The sequence below is a fragment of the Mus caroli genome, chromosome 5, assembly GCF_900094665.2.
Source record: "Mus caroli chromosome 5, CAROLI_EIJ_v1.1, whole genome shotgun sequence".
NCBI classification, from domain to species: domain Eukaryota; kingdom Metazoa; phylum Chordata; class Mammalia; order Rodentia; family Muridae; genus Mus; species Mus caroli.
Genome location: NC_034574.1, coordinates 126,906,363 through 126,931,028, shown reverse-complemented (window position 1 = coordinate 126,931,028; position 24,666 = coordinate 126,906,363). Strand labels below are relative to the sequence as shown.

The 24,666-nt window shown below is 50.7% G+C and overlaps 2 protein-coding genes across 3 annotated transcripts in view; one reads left to right on the top strand and one right to left on the bottom strand.

Moving 5' to 3' along the window:
• Window positions 1–8,022, top strand: part of Rcc1l (RCC1 like) — a 29,623-nt gene extending 21,601 nt beyond the window's left edge. The window contains exons 9-11 of one of the 2 annotated variants that reach the window (XM_021162618.2): window positions 451–624; window positions 2,050–2,135; window positions 7,087–8,022. In XM_021162618.2, coding sequence (XP_021018277.1) covers window positions 451–624; window positions 2,050–2,135; window positions 7,087–7,164 — 338 coding nt within the window. In that variant the 3' untranslated portion in view covers window positions 7,165–8,022. The remainder of the gene's footprint in view (window positions 1–450; window positions 625–2,049; window positions 2,136–7,086) is intronic. The other variant, XM_029477985.1, reaches the window with a different exon arrangement.
• A 6,665-nt stretch (window positions 8,023–14,687) lies between these two features.
• Castor2 (cytosolic arginine sensor for mTORC1 subunit 2) overlaps window positions 14,688–24,666 on the bottom strand; it is a 41,974-nt gene continuing 31,995 nt past the window's right edge. The window contains exons 3-9 of the mRNA XM_021162662.1: window positions 20,926–21,119; window positions 20,609–20,741; window positions 20,095–20,218; window positions 19,130–19,240; window positions 18,751–18,833; window positions 18,329–18,423; window positions 14,688–18,230 (exon numbers count right to left, since the gene is read on the bottom strand). Coding sequence (XP_021018321.1) covers window positions 18,165–18,230; window positions 18,329–18,423; window positions 18,751–18,833; window positions 19,130–19,240; window positions 20,095–20,218; window positions 20,609–20,741; window positions 20,926–21,119 — 806 coding nt within the window. The 3' untranslated portion in view covers window positions 14,688–18,164. The remainder of the gene's footprint in view (window positions 18,231–18,328; window positions 18,424–18,750; window positions 18,834–19,129; window positions 19,241–20,094; window positions 20,219–20,608; window positions 20,742–20,925; window positions 21,120–24,666) is intronic.

Below are 24,666 nucleotides of genomic sequence, written 5' to 3'. Positions count from 1 at the left end.
ACACAGAGAAACCCTGTCTCGAAAAAAAAAAAAAAAAAAAAAGATTTTGGTTGGAATGGCTTGTTTCTGGCATGGCTCTCTGATCAATGTGAAATTTGGAACTGTCATTAGGGACAGTGTTCACCGTTTTTATGTGCCCAGTGGGTTTTATGCATACCCTCCCCTATTCCCCTCATAAGTGCGTTGCTTCTGCTCTGAGACTGGCTTTCTCCCTAGTCAGACTCACAGTGGGTCTCAGTGTTCCAAGGTGACCTTCAGGCGTCCATCTCCTGAGTTCAGGGATTACAGGCGTGCTCCATTCTGTCTGGTTTCTGCAGTCTGTGGACAGCACCAAGGGCTTTGTGCATGTTGGGCAGGCATGCTACCACCTGAACCCAGCCCCTGTAGATTTTATGGCAAGGGAGGGCTCTGCTTGGCTTGACTCACAACCACTGTTTTGTTGTAATACAGCGGAGGGACATGTTTTCGTCTGGGGCTATGGAATTCTTGGGAAAGGACCAAAGCTCTTGGAAACAGCAATTCCAGAAATGATTCCACCCACGCTCTTTGGTTTGACGGAGTTTAACCCTGAAGTCCAGGTTTCCCAGATCCGATGTGGGCTTAGCCACTTTGCCGCACTCACCAGTAAGTTACTGGCTGGAGAGCCAGGCCAAAATCTGTTCCTTCTTAAACTGGAATAGCTCTCAGCTTCTGTCATCAAACTACATCCATTTATAGCCATCCATCCATCCATCCATCCATCCAATAGGCTTATGTCTTCACAGGATAAGTGAAGAGGGAGGCCACGGCAGAGGTAGCCCAGTTTGTATCATACAGCACAGACCTTTAATGCTGCCACTGTGGTTGGCTTCTTTGGTTTGTGGTGAGGCCTGTGCTGCAATGATCTCATATGAGGCACCTGTTTGGGGGTGGTGGGTGGGGAGAAGGGTTTAGTGAGTGCTGGTGAGAACCAGGAGAGGTCTGGGCTGTGCCTGGACAGGTGATGCAGAAGTGGGTGGCAAGTGGCCCACCTTACAGACCCTCTAGCGTGCTGGGGAGAGATGACCACAGTGCTGGCAGGCTTTTGGTTCTTGAAGGCTGGGCAGGTTGTAGCGCCATGAAATACCAAATTGTTCCCCAAGAACCTGGATCCCGGCCTTCCACACATTCCAGGTTCAGTGTCTTGGTTCAGGCTGCTCTGCAATCCCTGGACAGCACAGTTACTATGTGCATGTCACCGTGGGCATTCCCAGGGCGCTTCTGCTTCCTTGCCATTCAGAAGTCTTCTTGCGAGAAAGGCATACATTTTCCTTTTTCTTGACACCAGAGCCTAAATTTGCCCTTTTTTGGGTACTTTCAGTCTGTCATGTTACTGACCTCTATGCCTATTCAAATGGCATGGCTCCTTTTCACTTCTGAGCTCTACTTGTGAATCTATAATGAGCATCTCTCTAAAAAGAAAATAACAATAATTTATAAAAAGGTCTTTTTTTTTTTTTTGATTCAAGATGTGGCTCAGTGGTAGAGCCCCTGCCTAGAATCCCTCAGGGAGGAGTTGAGGAATGGCTGCCTAAACCTTGCCAGTGAGGGCGGAGGGTCAAGTAAAGCACTTTCTCCAAGTTGTTACCATTATCTGTTAGTTTGTTCCTTTCTGGCTCTTCTAAGAGGTCAAGTTCATGAGGACAGGAAGCATGTTTGTTCAGATGCCGTCCTGTCCCCAGTGCCCAGCACACAGACAGACCCACGGTTAGGAACCCAGTTGTTCTGTGCCTTCTCACAGAACACACCCACATACTGAAACCCAAACAGAACTGACTGTCTTGCCTCACTGTCTGCGAGAAGGGCAGAGCTGGGTCAGAAGAGGCTGTGGGTGGCAGCAGGCCATCTGGGTGAGCAGAGTGGGCCGCATAGGAGCCCTGACCTGTTCTACAGGGAGGTCATCTTCCCTAGGCTGGCTCTCAGAAACCCTGGCCTGGGGCTTGGACTGGGGATGGGACATTCTTCAGGGACATTTTTCTGAGAAGCCGTAGTTCAGAGAAATCCAACCAATCCATCTTCCTTCCTTTGCAGACAAGGGTGAGCTGTTCGTGTGGGGCAAGAACATCCGAGGGTGCTTGGGGATTGGCCGCCTGGAAGACCAGTACTTCCCATGGAGGGTAAGACCATGCAGGGGTGGTGTGTGGAGGCTGTCCCAAAGGATGCAAAACCAAATATGGGACAGGGTCCAGGACCTCCTGCGCGCCACAGTCAAGGATGGACTCCAGGGAGACTTGAGTGGAGGTGATGAGCAGGAGCTGATGTAGTGCTTGCGTCCATGTGTGCAGGCCTTCAGCCTTTCTGCTCCCTCTGTGCAGTCGGTGCGCTGGTGGGCCAGATGCAGCTCTGCACACAAGCATGCACAAGTCCTTGGGCTCCATCCCCAGCACCACATAAACTTAGTAGGGTGGTCTGTACCTTGATCCCAGCACTAGACTGGTGGAGCCAGAAGAACCAGAAGTTCAAGGTCCTCCTTGGCTACAGTGGCAAGTTTGAGGCCAGCCTGAGCTGCATGAGACCCAGTCTAAAAAGAAGAAACGCAAAGAATAGCTAAGTTCTTTTCAGAACAGCTTAAAGAGCTGGCATAGTAAAGACTAGGAAGCATAACATGAAGAGATTCCCCTAAGAAAAGGAGAATGGCTCGGCAGGCAAGGGTGCTCACTCTTCTCCAGGAGGACCTGGGGTGGGTTCCCAGCTCCTACATCAGAGGGCTCACACCTGCCTGTCACTACAGCTCTGGGGAATCCTTCTGAATCCTACTCCCTCTTCTCCTCTCTCACTCCCTCTCTCTCTCTCTCTCACACACACACACAGGCACACACATGGACATACTATGTTGCATGTGTGGAGGTCAGAAGACAACTTTGTGTAGTTGATTGTCTCCTTACATCCTTAAGTGGGTTCTAGGAATTGAACTCAGCTCAGCAGGCCAAGCAGCAAGGTTCCTCACAGACCTGCTACCTTGCTGGGCCCGCCCCCTGCACGGCTTGCACTCACTTGGCTCCTTTATTAAAAGCTGCATGCGGAGGCTGGAGGAGTCTTAAGTTGAAAGTGGACACTGTCTGTCTGTCTGTCTGTCTATCTGTCTATCTATCTATCCTATCTATCTATCTATCTATCTAATCTATCTATCTATCTATCTATCTATCTATCTATCTAAAGACAAGGTCTCCCTGCCTCTGCCTCTTGAGTGCTCAGATTAAGGACATGAACCACCACCCCGGCTGGAGATATTAGCCAGATATTACCTAGATATTAGATATTAGAATTTATCTAATATTCTTTTATAGAGAGATATTATGTATGGGAGATGTTCCCATAGTGTCTTGCCTCTGTGCCTCCCAAAGCTGTACATAAACCAGATGTGAGGGGGCACACCTGTAATCTCAAGAACTGAGAGGGCGAGGTGGAGATAGGAGGATCAGAAATTCTGGGTCATCCTCAGATGCAAAGGGAGTTTTGAGGCCAGCCTGGGCTACATGAGACCCAGAGCCCACCATCCCCACATGACTAAGGATAGGCTTGTTGTGGAGTCCTTTCGGAAACCTGAAAGAGACCCACACCAGGGGGCACTGGTGTCTCAGGAGCCACCTCTGTTCCCAGAGGTCCTTGCTGACTGCAGGTCCTGGCCAGCAAGCACAAACCAAATAGCTTCCTGTGCATCGGGCTCTAATGGCTAGAGCACCTGGGGAACAGCGCCTAGGGACGTCAGTGCAGCAGGCTGGCTGCAGATGACCCAGCGAGGCACGGGAGGGTAAATAGATGATCTCAGGTGGCCTCGGAGGTTGCTAAGAGCCCACCTGGCTAGGTCACCATGGGGCAGCTGGTCACTGCTGTTCTGGGGCCGGCCTGAGGCACCGTCTGCAGCCCTGTGCTGCCTCTGTCATCTGGGGCCTGCTTCTGTTTGCTCAGTGGTCTGTGTGGCAGCTTTTGCCAAAGCGTTTTTGTTTGGGGAGGCAGCGAGATGGTGTGGCGTGGTTCCTGCCTTCATGTGCTGTCGCCAGCAGCCCCTAATGCAGTTGAAGCTCCACAGTCAGCACCTGCCACTTCAGAGCTCTTAGGCCAGGCCACCTGTTGCAGGCATTCACTCCATCCTGAACTCAGGAAATTGCCCAGGCAGCCACAGGAAGGCCGGATGAATAGGGTCCTCGCCAGCTGATCCCGGATCCACAGCTGGGTGAGGGTATGAAGGCAAAGTCATGCTGAGTGTGCATGTGCCCTTCTGCACTGAGAGCCTAGGAGGGCAAAAGATGTGGTTAAGTAGTGGTCAGTTGGCTGTAGGGCATGGTGTGATGGGGTTAGTATTCAGAGGTTCTTAATGCCTGGTTATTTATTTATTTCGACATGGAGTCAGGTAGCCCAGGCTAGCCTCAAACTCATTATGTGGCTGAGGAACTTCTGTCCCTTCTGCTTCAGCCTACACCCTGCCCCCCCCGCCCCAATCTGGGTGATAGGATGAGAGCCATGAACCACCATGCCTGGTTATAAGGGTGGAGATTGAACCCTGGGCCTGGTGCATGCTAGGGAAGCCCTCTATCCACAGGGTGACATGCCCAGCCATGGCCATTGTTTTTCATTGAGTGTCCTTTTATAATGTGCCATTTCTTGTTCATGATAATAGTAACAGCGATAAATAAGAGAAAGAGGGCATCGTGCTGTGCACCTCAGCTCTCAGGAAGCTGAGGCAGGAGAATGCTGCAAGTTGCAGGCTGGCCCATGCCATGTAGTGAGACCCTGTCTGAAAAGCTAACCGATGCAGTGTATCGTGGCACACACCTTTCTTTAATCCCAGCACTCAGGAGACAGAGGCCAGCCAGGGTCACACAGTGACATCCTGACTCTAAAGCAAACAAACCAGAACAGGCTGAGGCGATGGCTCATGGGGACAGTGCTTGCTGTGTAAGCATGAGTTTGGTTCCCCAGCGGCACGTACAGAGCTCGCTCTGCTCAGTGGTGCAGTCTATAACCCAGGGCTCGCAGGGGTGGGCACAGTGTGGCTTAACCCAGTGCCCATAGGAGTGGAAGTTGAAGATTTCTGGCACTTGCTGCCTGGCCAGTCTGGCTGAAACCATAATCTCTAGGTTCAGTGAGAGACCTTGTCTCAAAAAACAGTGGAGAATGCTAGAGGAAGACGCCTGACACTAACCACTGGGTTCCACAGCCACACACACCACATTCAACACACACACCCTACACAGCACACATACATACCACATAACATTTTCCACATACTACATATACTACTACTACTACTACTACTATACACACACACACACACAGACACACAAACACACACTCTACATAAACCCTGTACATACTGCACAGACATACACATCCTACATATGTTCTGTACACACCACACATACATACCCCCTACACACACTACAGGCACACACTACATTCCACATGCGCTGTCTTAGTTAGGGTCACTATTGCTGTGTTGAAACACCATGAAGAAAGCAACTTGGGGAGGAAAGGGTTTACTTGGCTTACACTTCCACATCGCTGTTCATCATCAAAGGAAGTCAGACAGGAACTCACACAGGGCAGGAACCTGGAGGCAGGAGCTGATGCAGAGGCTGTGGAGGGAGGGGTGCTGCTTATTGGCTTGCTCCTCATGACTTGCTTGGCTTCCTTGCTCTGTGTGTGTGTGTGTGTGTGTGTGTGTGTGTGTGTGTGTGTGTCTGTCTGTCTGTCTGTCTGTCTGTCTGACCTCAGCACCCCACAATGGTCTGGGCCCTCCCTCTTCAATCACTAATTAAGAAAATACCCTACAGGCTTGTCTACAGCCAGGTATTACAGAAACTTTTCTCAACTGAGGCTTCCTCCTCTCTGATGACTCTAGCTTGTATCAAGTTGACCTAAAACTAGCCAGCATACACACCATATACAGTACATTCCAAAGACACTACATTCCACACACCCCTACCACACACATATCGTACACAGTACATTTCTCCATACATACCACATACACAACCAAAAAAGGAAAAAAACCAAACACTTAAGAGTCTGTGAGGCCTACTGGGTAGAGGCACCTGACAGCAAGCGTGACTCCTACCTGAGTTTAATATACAATATCCACAAGGTAGGGAGGAACCAGCTCCTGAAGGTTGTCTGCTGACCTCAAGTGTGCGCACGTACGCACGCACGCATACACACACACACACACACATACTTGTTGTGCAAACATGATGATCTGAGTTCTAACCCTCAGCACCTATGTAGAAAGGTAGGTATAGCCACATATGTGCTTGCAATACCAGCATAATGGAGTTAGGTTCAGTTGTGGAGACAGAAAAATCATTGGGACTTGTTGGCTGCCAAGAGGCTCTGTCTCAAGGGAATAACTTGGAGAGTGATGGAGCAGAAACCTACTGTCCCCCTGTCTCCAGACATATCACTCACACACACACACACACACACACACACACAAATTTAAAGAACAGAATAATGAGGATAGATGGGACCAGCCTCTGAAGGCCCAGTGTAGCTCTGTGGCCTGCTCCCACACTGGATCCACCAGGCCGAGGCCTTTCCTGTACTCTTGAGAAGTACTTGGTGACCCCAGTGAAGGTTACCGAACACAGCCTCCAGGCAGGGGATCTGGAAGCATGGTCACAGGCAGTGGGACCAGGAGCATCCATGTCCTTCCCCAGGGTGGCTGCTAGAGCTGATGCCACTGATGGGCAGAGAGGTAGGGATACTAGTGAGCTGTGGACGAGTGTGGGCAGCCCATTCCCAGGGGATACAGCCACACTCACAGGAGGCAAAGAACCTTCTAAGAGGAGGGGCTGAGGGTGAGGCTCAGTGGGTAGTTTGCTTGCCTAACACATACAAAGCCTGAGAGTCTGTCTCCAATACCACGTAAACCAGGTGTGGTATTACATGTGTGTAAACCCAGCATTTGGGAGGTAGAGGCAGGAGGATCAGAAGTTCACGGTCAGCCTCAGCTACACAGGGAATTGGAGGCTAGCCTGGGTTCTGTGAATCGTGTGACCCCCATTCCCTCCTGCAGGGCTCCAGAGCCTGGCTGTCCTTCCCTCACTGTGTCCGTGTCTTCTCTTCCAGGTGACGATGCCCGGTGAGCCTGTGGATGTGGCGTGTGGAGTGGATCACATGGTGACTCTAGCCAAGTCATTCATCTGAAAGGCCCTCTGGGCCCAGCCTGGGAGCCACACCACAGCAGCAGCTTAGCAGAGGCAGGGGATGGCCACCAGCAGAGCTTCTGAGGGTACTGGGAGAGGGCCAGGGTCTCTGGGGTGCAGGATGCTTGCTGTGTGTCCTCAGTGGGGACATTCTACTAGAGGTCTGTAGACAAAGCCCTTCCCCCGCTGAGGTTCCTGCTGCTGACCTCAGCTCAGGATGGCTACAGTTGGCTTGGCGTGTTTCTGAGGAGTACCAGGGCATGAAGACCTTGAGTGGCCAGGCAGACTCCTTTTCCAGGTAAAACATGGTAGCATCTGGGGATGTGTCTTGTCTGAGACACTATTCTTAGAGAAAGCTCACTGCTCATGACACATTTGATATTAAGAGTTTAGAGACATGACAAGGCACTCAGAAGAACTTGTAGTCCCCTGTCACAGGAGGATAAACTTGGGCCTCAGCAAGAGAGCCAGATGGACTGCCTTCAGCTAGGGCCTCTCTGGTCAGCTGTCATCCCAGGAGTCCCACAGAAGGACAGTCCAGGGCCCAGGATGCCTTGGCTTGAGACTCTTGATGGAGCTGCCAGTGGGAGCCAGCCTCCCGCTCAGGTCTACAGTATCCCAGCCTTGGAACTTCCTCACTGCCTGGCTTTGCACAGCCCAGAAGCCCCTGAAGAAAGACTGCGGGCCAAGTGCTTGTGGACTCTTGGCTGAAGGGCTGGCCTGGAGTGGGAGGCCTCAGAAAGTGGGAAAAGCCTTGTCTTTAGGAAAGCTTGTCCTTTCCTTTCAGAACAGGGTTTGAAAAGGTCTTTTGGAATAAAGTCTATTTTCTGCCTTTTTAAAGAATGGAGGTCTTGTAAAAGTTTTACTTGATCATTTCTTGACCATAAAAGTAGCCAATGGAACACACTTTAGAAGGCAGTCCCACTTAGGATATGTGCGTGCACGTGTGTGTGTGTGTGTGTGTGTGTGTGCGCGCGTGCCACACTCCTGTGGAGGCCAGAAGACAGGTAAAGTGTCACTGTTCCTCAGGTGCTATCCATCTTATTATTGAGATGGGCTGTCACTTTGTAAATCAGGCTGCCCTTGAACTCACAGAGGTCTGCCTTCCTCAGACTCCAGAATTCTGGAACTAAACCTGTGTGCTTGTCACACCCAGGTCCACCTTATGATTGGGCCAGGATCTCTCCCAACCTGGAACTTTGCAGGGCTAGGCTGGCCATCCGGAGTCCCAGGGACCCTCTGTTTCCATTTCCCCTGGGCCAGGGCTACAGGGCCCTGCTTCCCATTTTAACATGGGCTCTGGGGATTGGACTGAAGCCATCAGGCTTGGTGTCAGGCAAGCACTTTACCCACTGAGTCATCTCGCTAGCCCCTGGGAAGTGTTTTCTGAACAGATAGATCCTTTGGCTGGGAAAATAGCCCGTACCTGAGTTTCTAATTATGGTCTCCTAGGCTGCCTGCTACACCCTGCTCCTGTTATTTGTTCACTCTAAGGTACTTGTGGGCTCCTTAAGTGCAGGCGTGGGGCACAGTGAGTCATGCAGGCAGAGGAATCTCGGTTTTGTGCAGCTTATCCTAGGGCAGGGACACGGACAAGAAACAAAATGCAGAGGACGGTGGCTGCTTGTGCGGGCTGTGGAGGAAAGTGAAGTCTTGCCCCAAGTACCTGACAGGAACAACTTAAAGACAGAAGGATTCACCTTGGCTCTCAGTGTCCGAGGGTTCCAGTCCCGCCATGGCAGCGTTCGGGATGGTGGGAGTTTATTGTAGGGGCTTCCCAGCCGGGCACATCAGGAAGCACACAGGAGTGTATTATGGGATGTGAGCATACAGGAGTCTATTATAGGATGTGAGCACACAGGAGTGTATTAGCTGGGGCTGTACTACCACCTTTAAAGGAATAACTCCGCCCACCTACTTCTGTTGTTCAGGCCCCACTCACTTCTTTAAAAAATTCCAGTCTCCACCACAGTGCTACCTGATGTGGACCATACATTCAATACATGAGCCTGGGGGAGGGGCATTTCAGATTCAAACCCTAAAATGGAGAAAGGACATGGGATATGTTGAAAGGTTGCGGGTTAAAGTCGAGGGGTCAACAAGCAGGCTGTCATGGGAACCAGTTGGCTGATATTGGAAGGAATGGCCGTTTGAGCAGCTACAGGCCCCTCACCCAGGCAAATGCTGCCCCTCTGTAAGGGCTAGTCTTAGGCTGACAATAGGAACATTTTCTGTGAACTTGAAATAGAAGAAGACTTAAGGAGCTGGAGAAATGGATGACTTAGTGGTTAAGAACAGTTACTGCTCTCCCAGAGGACCCGAGTTCATTTCCCACCTCGGGGACTTCACAGATGTTTGTAACTCTAGCTCCAGGGGATCGGACACCCTCTGCTGGCTTTATCTCCATACATCTGTCACCACAAACACACAACTAAAAATGTTATTAATTTTAAAAGTCCTTAGGAGGGCTGGTGAGACGGCTCAGTGAGTAAGAGCACCCGACTGCTCTTCCAAAGGTCTGGAGTTCAAATCCCAGCAACCACATGGTGGCTCACAACCATCCGTAATGAGGTCTGACTCCCTCTTCTGGAGTGTCTGAAGACAGCTACAGTGTATTTACATATAATAAATAAATAAATAAATCTAAAAAAAAAAATTAAAAAAAAAAAATAAAAGTCCTTAGGAAAACAAAGGGGCCAGGTATGTAGCTCTGGTAAAGTCCTTGATTAGAATCCACCAAGCCCTGGGGTCTGATTCACACCCCAGCACCCCATAAACAGCATCGGGTACATTTGGGTGACTCAGGAAGTGGTAGACATGGAGACATGGAGACCGGGGGTCAGAAGCTCAAGGTCACCCGTGGCTAGACCTTGAGTTTTAGGCCAGCCAGGGGTACATGAGACCCTTTCAATGAACTAAAGGGCAAAGCAAAGCCTCTTGACTTTAGTCACCTGCGTACAAAGAGGGATGTCCTTATGCTTGGGGTTTCCTTGTTTTTAAAGTTTATTTTATATATTTGAGTACACTGTAGCTGTCTTCAGACACACCAGAAGAGGGCACCGGATCCCATTACAGATGGTTGTGAGCCATCATGTGATTGCTGGGAATTGAACTCAGGACCTCTGGAAGAGCAGTCAGTGCTCTTAACCACTGAGCCATCTCTCCAGCACCCTCCCTCTCCCCCTTGAACTTTCCTTTAAGCCTGTTTTACCTGTTGGTCAGCCTGGCCATGTAGCTCATCTGTACCTCACCAGGGTTTCTGTTCAGCTGCCATCTATACGTGGGTGTCTTTGTCTCTTTGGTCCTTAACCCCCAACCCCCAGCATTTGACACCTGGAGACGTTGCTAAGCCATTATCTTGGCTGCTCATTCTGTTCCAGGGAAAGCTTTGCTCTCATGAGCACGTGAATCATTCCCCGGATGAAGCATGCCACCTGCCTCCTCCCAGGTGTCCTCTTTTCGTTCTCTCTCTTAACAGGTTATTTTTATGCGTGTACGTGTTCTGCATGCACATATGTCTCTGCACCATCTGTGTGTGATGTGTGATGGCCACTGAGGCCAGAAGCGTAAGATCCTCTGGCGCCAGAGTTACAGCATGCTGTGAGCCATCATGGAGTACTGGGAAGCAAACCTGTCTCATGAGCAAGAACAGCGAGGGCTCTGGAAACCATCTCTCCAGCCCCCTCTTACATTTTTTTTTTTTTTTTTTTTTTTTTGAGACAGGGTTTCTCTGTGTAGCCCTGGCTGTCCTGGAACTCACTTTGTAGACCAGGCTGGCCTTGAACTCAGAAATCCGCCTGTCTCTGCCTCCCAAGTGCTGGGATTAAAGGCGTATGCCACCACCGACCGGCCACATTTTTTTGAAATTTATTTTTGAAAGTTTTTACGAGTATTTTGTGGACGTGTTAAGTATAGACATCACATGTGTGTGGTACCTGCAGACGCCAGAAGAGGGCATCATATCTCCTGGAACTGGAGTTAAAGATGGCTGAAGGCCACCACCATGTGGGTACTAGGGGCTGACTTGAGATGTTTAGGTTTGCAAACACATTCCTGGCTGTGTCAATAACCTTGAGTTCAGAAACGTTTAGGTCGTAAGAGCTCTGTCCTAATCATCAGATTGACGGCTTGATGGATGCACCATTTGATGGCATTGGTGAATGGTGAGAAGTGGCAGGTCACCAGTGGTGCGATATTTTGCCCTGGTCTTTTCCCGTGTTCTCGCCTTTGCTTCCTAGATGCCATAAACAACCCCTACTCAACAAATTGTTCTTGTAACTAACCTTCAGCCTCATGCCCACGATCATGACCGGGAAACTCTAAGCTGGGACAAATCCTTCTTCCCTGTAGCTTTGATTCGAAGGCTATGGTGTTTTGCCACATGTATGTCTGTGTACCACATGGGTACCTGGTATCCCCCGAGGCCAGAAGAGGTCTTCAGATTCCCTGGGACTGTAAGCCACCATGTAGGTGCTGGGAATCGAACCGTTGGAGCTCCTGGTTAAGAGTTAGTGCTCGGGCTGGTGAGATGGCTCAGCGGGTAAGAGCACCCGACTGCTCTTCCGAAGGTCCAGAGTTCAAATCCCAGCAACCACATGGTGGCTCACAACCATCCGTAATGAGATCTGACTCCCTCTTCTGGTGTGTCTGAGGACAGCTACAGTGTACTTACATATAATAAATAAATAAATCTTTAAAAAAAAAAAAAAGAGTTAGTGCTCTTGACCACTGAGTCACTTCACCCCGTTTCATTATGTAGCTCAGGCTAGCCCAGAACCCTCTATCCTCCTGCGTGCTGGGATACAGATATGTGTCACTTTAAGCCACTATTTGGGACCATTTACTCCACAGCATTAGGGAGCTGATATAACCCTTCTCAGTCTGGGCAGTTTTACCTGAGGGTTATCCTGCCTCCTCTAAGCCATGACCTACGTTCTCCCAAACAACGGAGGCATGATCCTGGACAAGTCAACATAGAATCAGACAGCTATCAGGCAACATCATTTTTTTCCCCTTCATTTAATGAACACTTTACAAAGTACAAAATATACTGTCTTTTTCAGGGGGAACATTAGGTACTTTTTTTTTTTTTCCTCTTCATCATACAGTACACAACTCTCAAGGGTTTTGTTTCTTTGACAAGGAGAAAACAAAAGCATGAGGGGCCCTGGAGGTGGACAGAGGAGGACACCCGTCCCCTACCCCGTTCACCCAAGCTGCAGGACAGATGAAGTACCACTGTTGCTGGTGACCTGGGCACAACATGCCAGGAGAGGGTCAGCTGGGGCTGTGGGCAGGGCAGGGTCCCTTAAAAACGCCGCCGGGCACCCATACCCACTCCCCTGCCTCGGGATAACGGAAATGATTTTGGCATACAGGAGGAGGGCCGGGAGGACTACTGCTGTACTTCTGTCTCCCCTATTGTTTGGAGGCTGACCCTGCTCTAACTCTTCCTGTGATACGGGTAAACTGAGGCAGGAGAAAGGAAAAAACGTGCTAGGCTCAGCCCACGGAAACCTGAATTTTGCCCAGTCTATACCTGGAGTCTAGAGCTTTGTGGACCCTTTCCCAAGGTGAGTTCCTGGGAAGCAAGGGGCACCTCTTGTCCCCAACCTCTCTCCATGAAAATACTGTCTTGAGAAAATTGTTTGAAGAGTCCCACGGGTGAGCCTAGGCCAGGTCAGGCTGCCTGCATGGATTCCCTGGGCTGCTGAGGGGCAGAGTCTTTGTTGGGGATGCAACGGATGGAGAAAGGAGCCAATCCCATCACAGCAACCCCACATTCCACCCTGGAGCCAGGGCCAGCATCCCTATCTGTTTAAGTGTGAGGCAATGGGTTAGGCTAAGGGGCCAAACACTGCATGAAACAGCTCACAGCTCTGAGATGGGCTCTGCATATGTGGGCACACACACTCATGCCTAATATATGTACACACACACACACACACACACACACACACGTAAATAAACAGCATCCTGACACATGGGACTGGACCACCCTGCACTACTGACTCTCCCAGGTTCCCGTCTCTTCTACCAAGAGCCACAAATCACCACCTCCAAACTGATGCCCGGCAAGAGCCATGGCCTCAGGCCTCTCTTGGTGCCTTCAGCGACAGGCCAGCACCTGCCTTCCCCATTTGAGTCATCTTCAGAGGAGAGGCTAGAGGTCAAGCTGGGGTCGCCCTGGGGTCAGTTAGATGCATCCTTTTGCTGCTTCTAATTAGAAAACGGACATGAAAAAGGAACTGGGATGAGCGGTGAGGTTAGGTCTGTTAAGTTAGTTCTCCACCTTCACAGCAGCTTCTGAGAGCAATGCAAGGCTGACTCCTGGCTGTGAAGATGGAGGTCTGCCACCCTTCCAACCCTCAGTACGATACCCATTACTTGAAAACCCAAAGCTACCGTCCCTATGCCCCCTCCCTGTCAGAGAGTCCACCATTCTCATCTAGGCTCCCCTCACCAAGGCAAGGGCTGATGCCACCTATGGCATCCCCAACGCTGCCCACAGAGCAACACAGCGGGGTGAGGGATGTCCTGTGACAGGATCGAGAACTGCCTAGAAGACAAACCTCTGAGTAAATCAGCCATGGAGTTTCCTACCCTAAATGTGGTAGCCTTCCACGGGATAAGCTCGTCTCCTGAATAAAAAGGAGGAAGTGAGCAGAGCAGCAGCGGCTGCCTCTCTCTGCTTCCTGACTGTGGATGCCACGTGACCAGCTGCCACGTGACCGGCCGCCTCCCGCTCCCGCTGCTGTGCCTTTCCCTGCTGTGATGGACTGGATCTCATCAAACCCAAGAGTCAAAATTGACACTTCCTCCCTTTGGCTCCTCTCTTCAGTTGCCTTAGTGGAGGCAAGGAAGAGCCTGCTTTGTCCCCACATCCAATCCAGAGGCCCTGGCCAGTGGCCCAGAGGTGCTTGGGGACTTTTAAAGGTCAGCCTGGGAAATGTGGCCGGGAAGAGCTGTTGGCAGGTGGCTCAGACCTTCTTTGAAGATCGTGTACTGGACAACCGGGTGGGGTGTGGACTGCCTGTGCTTAGGGGCCAGCTCCTTTACACCTGCCTGAGTGTCTCTTCACTCTTACAGGTCCTTCCATCATTGGGGACCTCACCAGCCTAAGCAGGTTGCTCCAGCAACACTGCCCAATGGGCAGCAGACAGAACCAGGTCCCCGGGTCCGTCCCACCACACCAGGAACCTGTTACCCGCAGCTGGTGGGACAGGGTGAATGTTGATGCTTAGGAGTCTTAGATAAGGGCTATATGGGGGCAGGGCTGCATACCACTATGGATGTGGGAGAGGGGGGGTCTTTAGGACCCCGGAGTATATACTTGGTGATGCTGCTAGGATCTGGGGGGAGAAGTCGATTTCTTGGGAAGCAGGTTTGCCCCAGACTATGGGGCTGAGCCAAAGGAGAAGGGGTGCTTTGCGGATGGGGACCCTGGATGGTCTCATTAGTCTGTACAGGTGATATTTGACGTTTTTTCTTTTTCTTTTCTTATCTTTTTCTTTTTTTCTTTTCTTTTTTTTTTTTTTTTTGAGACAGAGCCTCATGTAGCCCAGGCTGACCTTAACTTGTGATCTGTCTGCTTTCAGAGTGCTGGGAATGCTATGGGAACACGTTATCCACTGAGCAACTCCCGATGTGCGCTTTCCTGATAGAGTACCTTTCAGACAGCCGTGCAAACCCCCAGAGTTCAGGACTTGGTAGCCCCACCCAGGGAGTTCCTGACTGCGCTTCCTAAAACTTTACCTTCTTAACAGCCCAATCTCCTACCCTCCCTGTGAGCCGAGGATCTGGGAGTACTTGTCAGTGGAGTACTTGTCTCTCACGCAGGAGGCCCTGCCTACATTCCTCTGCACTGCAGAAAAATACAAAAGAAATCCTCTAGGGATCCCTGGCTGCTGAGTGGCAAGACACTTGGGTCCCCTCTGAGGCTGGGTCAGCAGGGGGTGGAGTCAGCCTTCATATTCACAAAACCAGAAGATGCTGAAAAGAGAGCAGACAGTGCTAAAAAACACGAGAGTAGAGGGTCTCTACTAGTAGAGGGACTGTCACATCCCCTAGAACTGAAGACACCACACCATGCTGATCTACCCACAGAACACAGAGACAGAGCTAGCTTCCTCCAAGGACCCACTACAGCTGAACAGTGGGGTCCCTTAAAAGGTTGGCCGGCAGAAGCCAGGCCCAGCCCTTTCTGGACACACAACCGTGGGAGTATGTGTGGTGGTCTGGGTCCTTATGGAGTCAGTCCTAGGAAGAGAGCAGGGAAGAGAACCTGAGATTCCTAAGCTTACAGGAATAATAATATTAATAATAATATTTTTAAAAAAACTTAGGTGTGATGGCACACACCTTTAATCCCAGCACTCGGGAGGCAGAGGTGGGTAGAGTCCTATAAATTCAAGGCCAGCCTGGTCTACAGAGAGAGTTCCAGGATAGCCAGGGCTATCTAAAGAGACCCTGCCTTAAGAAAACAACACAACAATAACAACAAAAGTTAGGTAAGATGTCAGGTCTACAGCTTTCTATAGAGAAGGGACTCGGGAGGGAGGCAGGCTGGGACAGATGGGTTTACCAGACAAAGGTTTTGGGGTAATCCTGAGGGAGGGAGCCACTGTTAACAAAACCAAAAAAAAAAAAAACCCAAACCCAAAACCAAAACCCAACAACAACAACAAAAACCCAATCCCTCCTCTGGATCAATGCTCCCCCTCCCAAATAAAATGAAGGCATCCAGAGCTCTAGGCTGTGGAAATGGGGGTACAGTAGCTATGAAGCAGACTACACTGGCCCTCTCAGCCTGCCCCACCCGCGGTAGGTTGTTGGTTCTGTCTCCCCTCCAGGCTGGCCTCAGGACCCCAGGGCTTTTCCACTCATCGTATTGCCTACGTATTTGAATTAAAAATATATGGTGGCTCAAAATGTCTCCGAGTGTGCGCACATGAGGTGGGGGCCCTTGCCTGTGTCCTGCGCACACAGAATATATTAACATATATATTGCTCAAGTATATATGCTATTTACAGAATATATCTCTATCAACATAAAACACGTATTTATAGGTGTGTACAATACATAGTCTCATCCTAGCAAGTCTAGGGGTCCACACAACTGTGGGGCCGGGGGCCAGCACACTTATATGGTGGGAAGGGATAACTGGAAAGGGAGACAGAAGGGGTTCCGGAGATGTGTACCCCGGGCAATCAAGGCCTTCCAGAGAGAGAAAAAGGGGACTCGGGGGCCTCACTATAAAGACCCGCCCACTTGGCCATTTCCCATTCGGGACCAGAAAATAATAAGATTTGGTTTTAAGGGTTTTGTGCAAAAGGAGTTAAAAAAAAAAAAAAAAAAAAAAAAAACCCAAAACCAAAACCAAACCAAAACCAAAACCAACCAGAGGTGATTTTGATTAACATGCTGGGTTCTGGCTTCTACATGATTCTAGAATAGTTCCTCCACCCGGGTGTGTTTCTGTGGCCCAGAGAGGAGGGAAACACAGTTTGTACAAGACTGTGCAGGGGTAGATAAACGTTCCCTCCTCTGACCTTGTTGTTGGAGATCCTGAAGTACAGGCTCGACAAAACACCTCAAGAGCAAAAAGTCTGGTGGATCCCCGAAGTCCCAGCTAACAGCGCCATATGAAGGTGGTGGAACACTGGCATGCCCTATAGGGGGTGCTATGGGGTCCTGGTGTCTTGTATCAGAGCTCTGCTCCCACTAGCCCTCCTCAGAAGACACAGCCAAGAGTCTTACCGATACATCTTTGCATTTGTGTCTGTCCCCAGAGACACAGGGTGCTAAGTCTCACTGAACCCTGGGCACCCTAATAAGACTCAAACAGGCTCCATCCCCTCCAAACAAAACTACTCCTTCCCCAGCCGCCTGTATGCAAAAACAACGAAGAAGAAACCGCAGGGGTAATGTCTCTCTACAAATGCTCCAAGATAGCTGCCTCCCAGGTTATCACCGTGACCCCAGATTGCTGTGTGTATTTCGGGCAGGTATATGAGCTGCAGGGGCTGAGGCCTCTTTATCCCCTAAAAGTGGGGCAGAGAGGATGATGGGGAATTCTCTAGGCTGGTCTAAGTGACAGCTGGAAAGGTGGGACATGGCCCAAGGCACCCTAGGCCTGGGCAGGTGGGGATGCCCACTGCTGGAAGAAGCCGGGTCTTTGCTTGCCCATGTTGGGTCTGGGGAGAGTGAACAAAGGACAGATAGAAGCTGGCGCTCTAGGCTGGTGGGAGAGGGGGTGTCCTGGGATCCCCTCCAGGGACAAGTGCTCTGGGAGGAAGTTTGGCCCAGGGACCCTCTTGGCAGTTGTAGAGGAAATCGACACAGGTCCTGTGTGGTGGGGTTCTAGAGTCTTGGCTTCCCCCCCCCCAGCTTAGGAGTAGGGACCCCACTGAGGCTCACTGGCCATTATGACCTGAGGGTGGCCTGCTGACCTCCATTCTGAGGGAACCAGCCCCTGAACCTCTAAAACTAGAGCAGCAACCATAACCGTTAACTCAGGGGGGGCTCACGGGGGCTTCTCCAGCTCTGCACCCCCAATCTTGCTCCACCAACTCCTTAAGATGTCCCTAGGTGCATCAGGACCCCGATCCCAGTGTCTCACAGGAGGTGCCAGCTTCCTTTGGTGTTTGCTGCGGGCTGTAGGTGAGGCCTTGGGCTGGTCCCAAGTGTCCTGGGCCTCGGAGACCGCTTTCTGGGGTGGAACTTGGGGGAGGAAGATGGGCACACCCCCACCGAGTGGAAACAGAGTCATTATTGAAAAGGCTGGGGACTCTGGAAGGCAGGAGGAGGATGTGGGGGTGGCCCTAGCTCAGGCCCAGGCCTGGAGGAGTCAGGAATCAGGGGAGTGTCCCAGAGGCCCCTTCCTTAAAGGTCCTGGGGCCGAGCTTTCAGTCCATAGGGAAATACTGCAAGAATAACCTTCGTGGGGGGGGAAGGCCCAGGTGGGCTGTGGCAGGGAGGAGCCCAGAGACGAGTCTTTTCTAATGCTTCCCTGCTTGACTGACTTTCAGGGCATGGATAACCCCACTGATATTCTCTTCTGGAACCTGCAAGGCAGGATGCAAAGGGAAAAAAAAAAAGTGTGTGAGCCCAGGTACCTGGTCCCTACCCATACAGTCCCCACCTGTCCCCAGGGGCCACTTACCAATGCATGGTCGAACTTGAAAGTACTGATGTAATATGCTGGGATGTCTGCAGCTGCCAAGGGCTCTGAGATCTGGGCTACAATCCCACACTCATCTAGGGAAACACAGGTGCTCAGAGAAGGGGCTCTACCATGGAGCCACGCCCCCAGCCCCTCCCTGGGGGATTTTAGGCAGGTGCTCTACTGCTGAGCCACACCCCCAACCCCACTGTATTTTTCAGCTTGCAGGATGGGTTAAGAGCCCTATGGTAAAGTCCACTTGTTGGTCTCCTGAGGCCTTCATATATATGTCACACAATTGGCAAGGGATCTGTCAGAAGAGGGGTTTCAGTCTCCAGAACACTACATAGGGTGGACCTGGCCAGGTACCCTGGGAACACCTCCTGATTCCTGCATACAGGTGTTGGACCCCACAGGCTCACCAAATCCCAAGGGTTGTCCTCCTATCCGCACCATCTTCCAGAGCTCTCCAGATGCACTCGTGAATAGCAAGTGACTCGGGAACCTATAGAAGAAGGAGGAGTCTGAGGCAGGGCTAACTGGTGCTCCCCCCAGCTCTGGAGTATCTCAGGTGGGTCAGAGAGAGATCTAATGATGTGTCGGTGCCACTGGAGCCAGGGAGGAAAGCCACTGTTGGGGTGAGATTCGGGACAGATGGCTTTGGGACTATGGTTCCAGTCTCTACTTTGGCACCATCTTGCTGTGTACGTGGATGGCTCTTGCACCTATAGGAACAACTTAGGCAGAAAGTACCCGCTCCCGCCCAGGCCCCCTGCAATATCCACACAGGGCCCTGCCCACCTCTGCTGGGTCTGTACATCCATCACCAGTGAGATGTAGCCCTCAATGAGTGAGAAGGAGAAGAAGCGGATGTGGCCACAATCGTCACTGGCAGCCATGGGGTCCTTCACTCTGGGGATCAAGAGGAAACTGTGAGGGTACGGTTCCCACCTTTATGCCATCTGCCACCCACCACTGCAAGAGGCCCAGCTTGACTCATGTCTTATCTCCATCAGAAGCCCACAACTCAGGAAGTCTTAGACTCTGAATGCTACAATACCAACACGCCAGGCAAGGCAGAACCACCGGTGGGTGCCCGGGTCATGGTGTTACTGGGGTAACCCACCACTTTCTGCTTGACTCTAGGACCTGCTTCACAGGAAGGAATTCATGCCTGGGTACTGTAAGCCTGGTCACAAGCCCATGGTTTGGGAGGTCATGGGTCCTTGGGAAAAACCTATTGTTATTTTGTCTTCTAAATATTTATGTTCATAACTCATGGATTAGTGCCGCTCTCAGTGTCGGGCAGGGAAGTATCTTTGTGCACGAGGCGGCAGTTAATGCAGAGACTCACCTGGTTAAAGCACTGGGGGTGGTGACCATTGAGTGTTCGGCCCTAAATGAGACCTCTATATCAACCCCCAACCCCTACCATCAAGGTTCAAAAACACCATGAGAGGGTAGGAAGAATGTAAGAGCTACACAGGCACATACAAGTCTCCCCCTTCAGAGTGAGTTCTAGGGTGGAACAGTCCCTTCTCCATGCCTCTTCCCTTCTTGAGCAGGTTGGTGTGTCTCCCCTTCGAACTAGGCTCCTGGGCCGATGGTGCCTCCTCCCTCAGACTGGACTTACGGGTAGAGCCAGGTCTTCTCCTTCAGACTGAGCTCTTGGGTGGAATAAGGACTTTGGCCTCATACAGGGCTTGTGGGTGGAGCAGGATTTCCATGTCTGTCCCCTACCCTAGCACCTAACCCCGGGGACCTACCCATTGGAGTAGAACATCACATCCATGAGAAGGGTGGCAACGGCGGGCAGCGTGTCAGGGTCCAGGCTGGTGACACAGAACCTGTTGCTTGGGCTAGACAGTGGGTGGATGACTGGCCTCTGGACTGGAAGAGCGTAGGACACAAGTGTTAAGGTCACACAGTAGAGCATCTGTGTGTAGGAGTTGGGCTCAGCCTTGTTCAATGCAGCCCAGGTGGCTTTCCCGCCCCCGGCACACACACTACATGACTGTTCAGTTTCCCATCACGACCCTGGGCCTTTGTACAAGGTGCTCTGGCTGCTGAGAGCTCCTTGCCAACATGTGCTCCAAGCTTCACCTCCATGGTCCCTACCAAGGGTAGCTACCTTGAGGCACTATTACCTGGGCTGGGCTGGGCTGGGCTGGGAGCCATCTCTGGCCATTGCTGGCGGCTCTATGTGGAATCCAGTGAACACCAAGTGGCTTCTGAGAGCGGGGCCTTTTGCTAGGGACCTTTCCCTCAATCCCAACTCACCCATCTTGGGCTTCACAAAGCCATTGGTGAAGCTGAGATTCTCAGCCGCCACCGTTTCTCCATTGACAACGCGTAGGATGGTGAACTCCGAGGACAAGGTGTGAGTGACGAAGGGCAGGTCACGCTCCCGCACCTGAGGACGGGAAGCCGAGTCTCTCAGTCTCAGATCACCCTACCTCCTGTGGTAGTGCCCAGGGCTGAGGTGAGGAGTAGAGCACCAGATGGGACAGGATAATGACTGTGCCAGAAGCTCTGTGTGTGTGTTACATGGAAAAGGCTGGGGATGTGCACAGCCATTCACCACGGCTCTGACTCACCAGGATGAAGTCAGTTTGATAGGTGGACAGCATAAACACGGAGATGTTCTGGTCGGCCAGCGGGGCAATGACAGACTTGGCAATCTTTGTCACACCGATGGGCTGGGAGCTGGAGAAGCTGCCGCCACCGGACACCACGTTCAGTGCCAGCCAGGTGGCATCAGCCACACTCAGGTGCTCTGAGGAGGGCAGCTCTGCAGGGGGTGAGGGGCACAGAGGAGAGTGTTGGTGACATGCCTGGGGCCTGGATGTTCCCTGGGTCAGACCAGGCTGTGCTCCAGGAGTAGGCAGAGGAGAGGGCACATGGATGGCTGAGGCCTTAAAAGACTGTCTTGTCTGCTGCTGGGCCTCAGTTTCTTCATTTAAAAATATTTTTATTTATGTGTGTGTCTATGTGTTTGTTTGGGTATGCATAGATGACTGCAGTTGCTGAGGAGACCAGAAGAGGGTGCTGGACACCCCCTGGAGCTGAAATTGTGCATGTTTCTGAGCCACCAGCCAGGTGCTGGGGACCAAACTCAAGTCCTCTGCTTGGGCAGCAAGTGCTTTATGTAATCTGCTACATCTCCAGCCCCCAGTGTCACCTTTCAATCAACAGATGAGTCAAAGGTCCTCTCTACGGAGGGCTAAGCAGGTGACGTCCTGGATGTCAGATGGGATGCTAGGTGCCTCAAGCACTTGTCAAGTTGCGTTTCCTGGGCCAAGCTTTAGTCTCCTTCACTAATGCCTTAGTGAATTCCTGCTTCCTTTAAAAGAAGGCTATTTTTTTTTTTTTTTGGTTTTTCGAGACAAGGTTTCTCTGTGTAGCCCTGGCTGTCCTGGAGCTCACTCTGTAGACCAGGCTGGCCTCGAACTCAGAAATCCGCCTGTCTCTGCCTCCCGAGTGCTGGGATTAAAGGCGTGCGCCACCACACCCGGCTAAAAGAAGGCTATTTTTATTACTATATTTTATGTGCATGTTGTTTCCTTGTTTGTCTGTGTACCTCACGTGTGCTGGGGCCTGTAGAGGTCAGATGAGGGCATTAGATCCACTGGAACTGGAGTTAGAGAGGACTGTAAACCACTGTTGTGGGGTTCGGGAATCGAACTCGGGTCCTCGTAACTACTAAGTCACCTCTCCAGCCCAGAATTCCTACTTCTTTAATTAAAAATTTAATTTGGGGCTGGTGAGATGGCTCAGTGGGTAAGAGCACCCGACTGCTCTTCCGAAGGTCTGGAGTTCAAATCCCAGCAACCACATGGTGGCTCACAACCATCCATAACGAGATCTGACTCCCTCTTCTGGAGTGTCTGAAGACAGCTACAGTGTACTTACATATAATAAATAAATAAATAAATAAATAAATAAATAAATAAATAAATCTTTAAAAAAATTTTTAATTTGTTTCTAAAGATTTATTTATTTTTACAAAATTTAAAAAAAAGCCTTTCCTTTTTTTTTTTAATTTACTTTTTATTTATGTACACTGGTGTTTTGCCTGCATGTATGCCTGTAGACCACATTCATACCTAGTGCCCTTGGAGGTTAGAAGAGGGGACAACATGCTGCTGGAGTTAGTTACAGATGGGTGTGAGACACCACGTGGGTGTTGGGGATGGAACTCAGGCCTTCTGCAAGAGTGGCCGGTGCTCTTAACCCCCGAGTTATCTCTCCAGCCTCAAGATTTATTTTATTTTATTGTGTGTGTCTGTGTGGGTATGTCAGGAGTATGCATATGTTAATGCAGTTGCCTTTGGAAGCCAGAAGAGGGCATCTGATTCCCTGGAACTATGGATGGTTGTGAGGCACCCAAGGTGGGTCTTTTGCAAGAACAGCAAGCACTCCTAACTACTGAGCTATCCAGCCCCTTACTGATTATCATGTCTATGTATGTGTATGCACGATGCATCTGAGTGGGTGTGTATCCCAGAGTGTGTATGTAGAGGTCAGTGGGTAACTGTGTGCAGTTGGTTTTTCCCTTCTATCTTTATGTGCCTGAACTCAGGACACTAGGCCTGTAAACCTTATTCACTGAAGCAACCCACCACCCTCACTTTTTTGGGGGTGGGGGAGTGCAAGGACTCCGGTAGCCCAGGCTAGTCTTAAACTAGCTATGTAGCTGAGGATCCCTCTGCCTCTGTCTCATGAACATTGGGGTGATAGGCGTTGTGTCACTACATTAGGTTCATGTAGTGCTGGACATGGAACCCAGGGCTTTGTGCACGCCGGGCAAGCATCTACCAACTAAGCTCTGGCTCATGACTTTAGACTCCTCTCAATCCTTCTGTGCTCCACTTCTTCCTGCATACTGGACTTAATCTAGAAAAAGATCCTGAATCCAGATGCCTGAATGACATGTTCTTGGGTCCCTTCCAGTAGGGCCAGTTTCCAAGGAGGCCTGGGCATGAGATCCAGGCACCCAAAGGTTCTGTAAGCTATGGTTTTTAAACAAGTATTCCCTTTGGGAGGAAGGCTCTGGGAAACACAGGATGTCAACAAAACTCACAAGGCTCTAGGCATGGTGGCACCAACTTTTAATTCCAGCACTAGGGAGGTAGAGGTAGGTGGATCTCTGTGAGCTCAAGGCCTCCTTGGTCTACATAGCGAGTTTTAGGCCAGCCAGATACATAGTAGGACCACGGCTCACCAAAACAAAGCAAGCAAAATACCCAACCCCCAAACCTCACAAGGCCCAGGAAGATCCTGAAACTTACAAGACTCCCAAAGCCCCTAATACAGTTGCTAGGGAAAGGACACTCACTGTGGTGGAGCTGCCTACGAGTTGTGCAGAGAGCTCCAGGGACGCAGCTCATCACCCACACTGGTCAGAGCTGGCCAGGGCTTTTGGTGATGCAGCTGCCTTTGCCTCATCCATGCTCCTGTAAGTCACCCCCAAACTTACTGGCTCAATAAGCTAGACTGGGGTGGAAGCCTTTCTTGGGTCTGCTGTTGCCCTATCTGGCACCATGTTTGTTGATGTTTTCCCAGGAAACATCACACAAGACTGTGTATACGGCACCTCTATGGATACAAACCCAGAGAATCATGTGATTCTTCATAAAATCCCAGGCTCCTGCTAAGACCTTACGACTCCATTCTTGTCACACAGTAGGACAGAGATATGGCAAGAAGTGGACTGTGATGCTATGCACACAGCAAGGACCCTGTAGAGGAAGCATGGCTGTCCACTCCACACAAATGCTTGAAAGAGACCAGCAATTTGCCCAATATCTCTAGACTGGCAGCAACCAAGCCAAGTTTCTAAGATAAAGACAGGTGGGGTGTGGTGGCACACACCTGTAATCCCAGCTCCTTGGGAGGCTGAGGCAGAAGGAGCATAGATTCTAGGCCAGCCTGGACTACATAGAGAGCGTGAGTTAAAAAACAAAACAACAAAACAAAATAGACACACACACCCCAAAAACTAAACTGAAGAAGGACTAAAGATAGCTAAGGACATAGAGTGTTTGGTGGAGTGGCTTTCTAGCTGCCTTAAAGCCCCAGCACCCAAACCCAGAAGTGTTCGTGCATGCCTGGAGTCTAGCACTTGGGAAGTGGAGGCAGGATGATCAGGAGGTTAAGGTCATCCTTGGTTTTGTGATATATGAAATAATGCCTCAAAAAAAAAAAAAAAAAAAAAAAAAGCCAACTAAGCAAAAAAAAAAAATTCAAATTTAGTGGACTCAAAATATCCAGGCCCTGTGTTGACCAACAGGAAGATACAAGAGTCCCCAAAGGGATGGGGTTGGAAGACTAGGAAG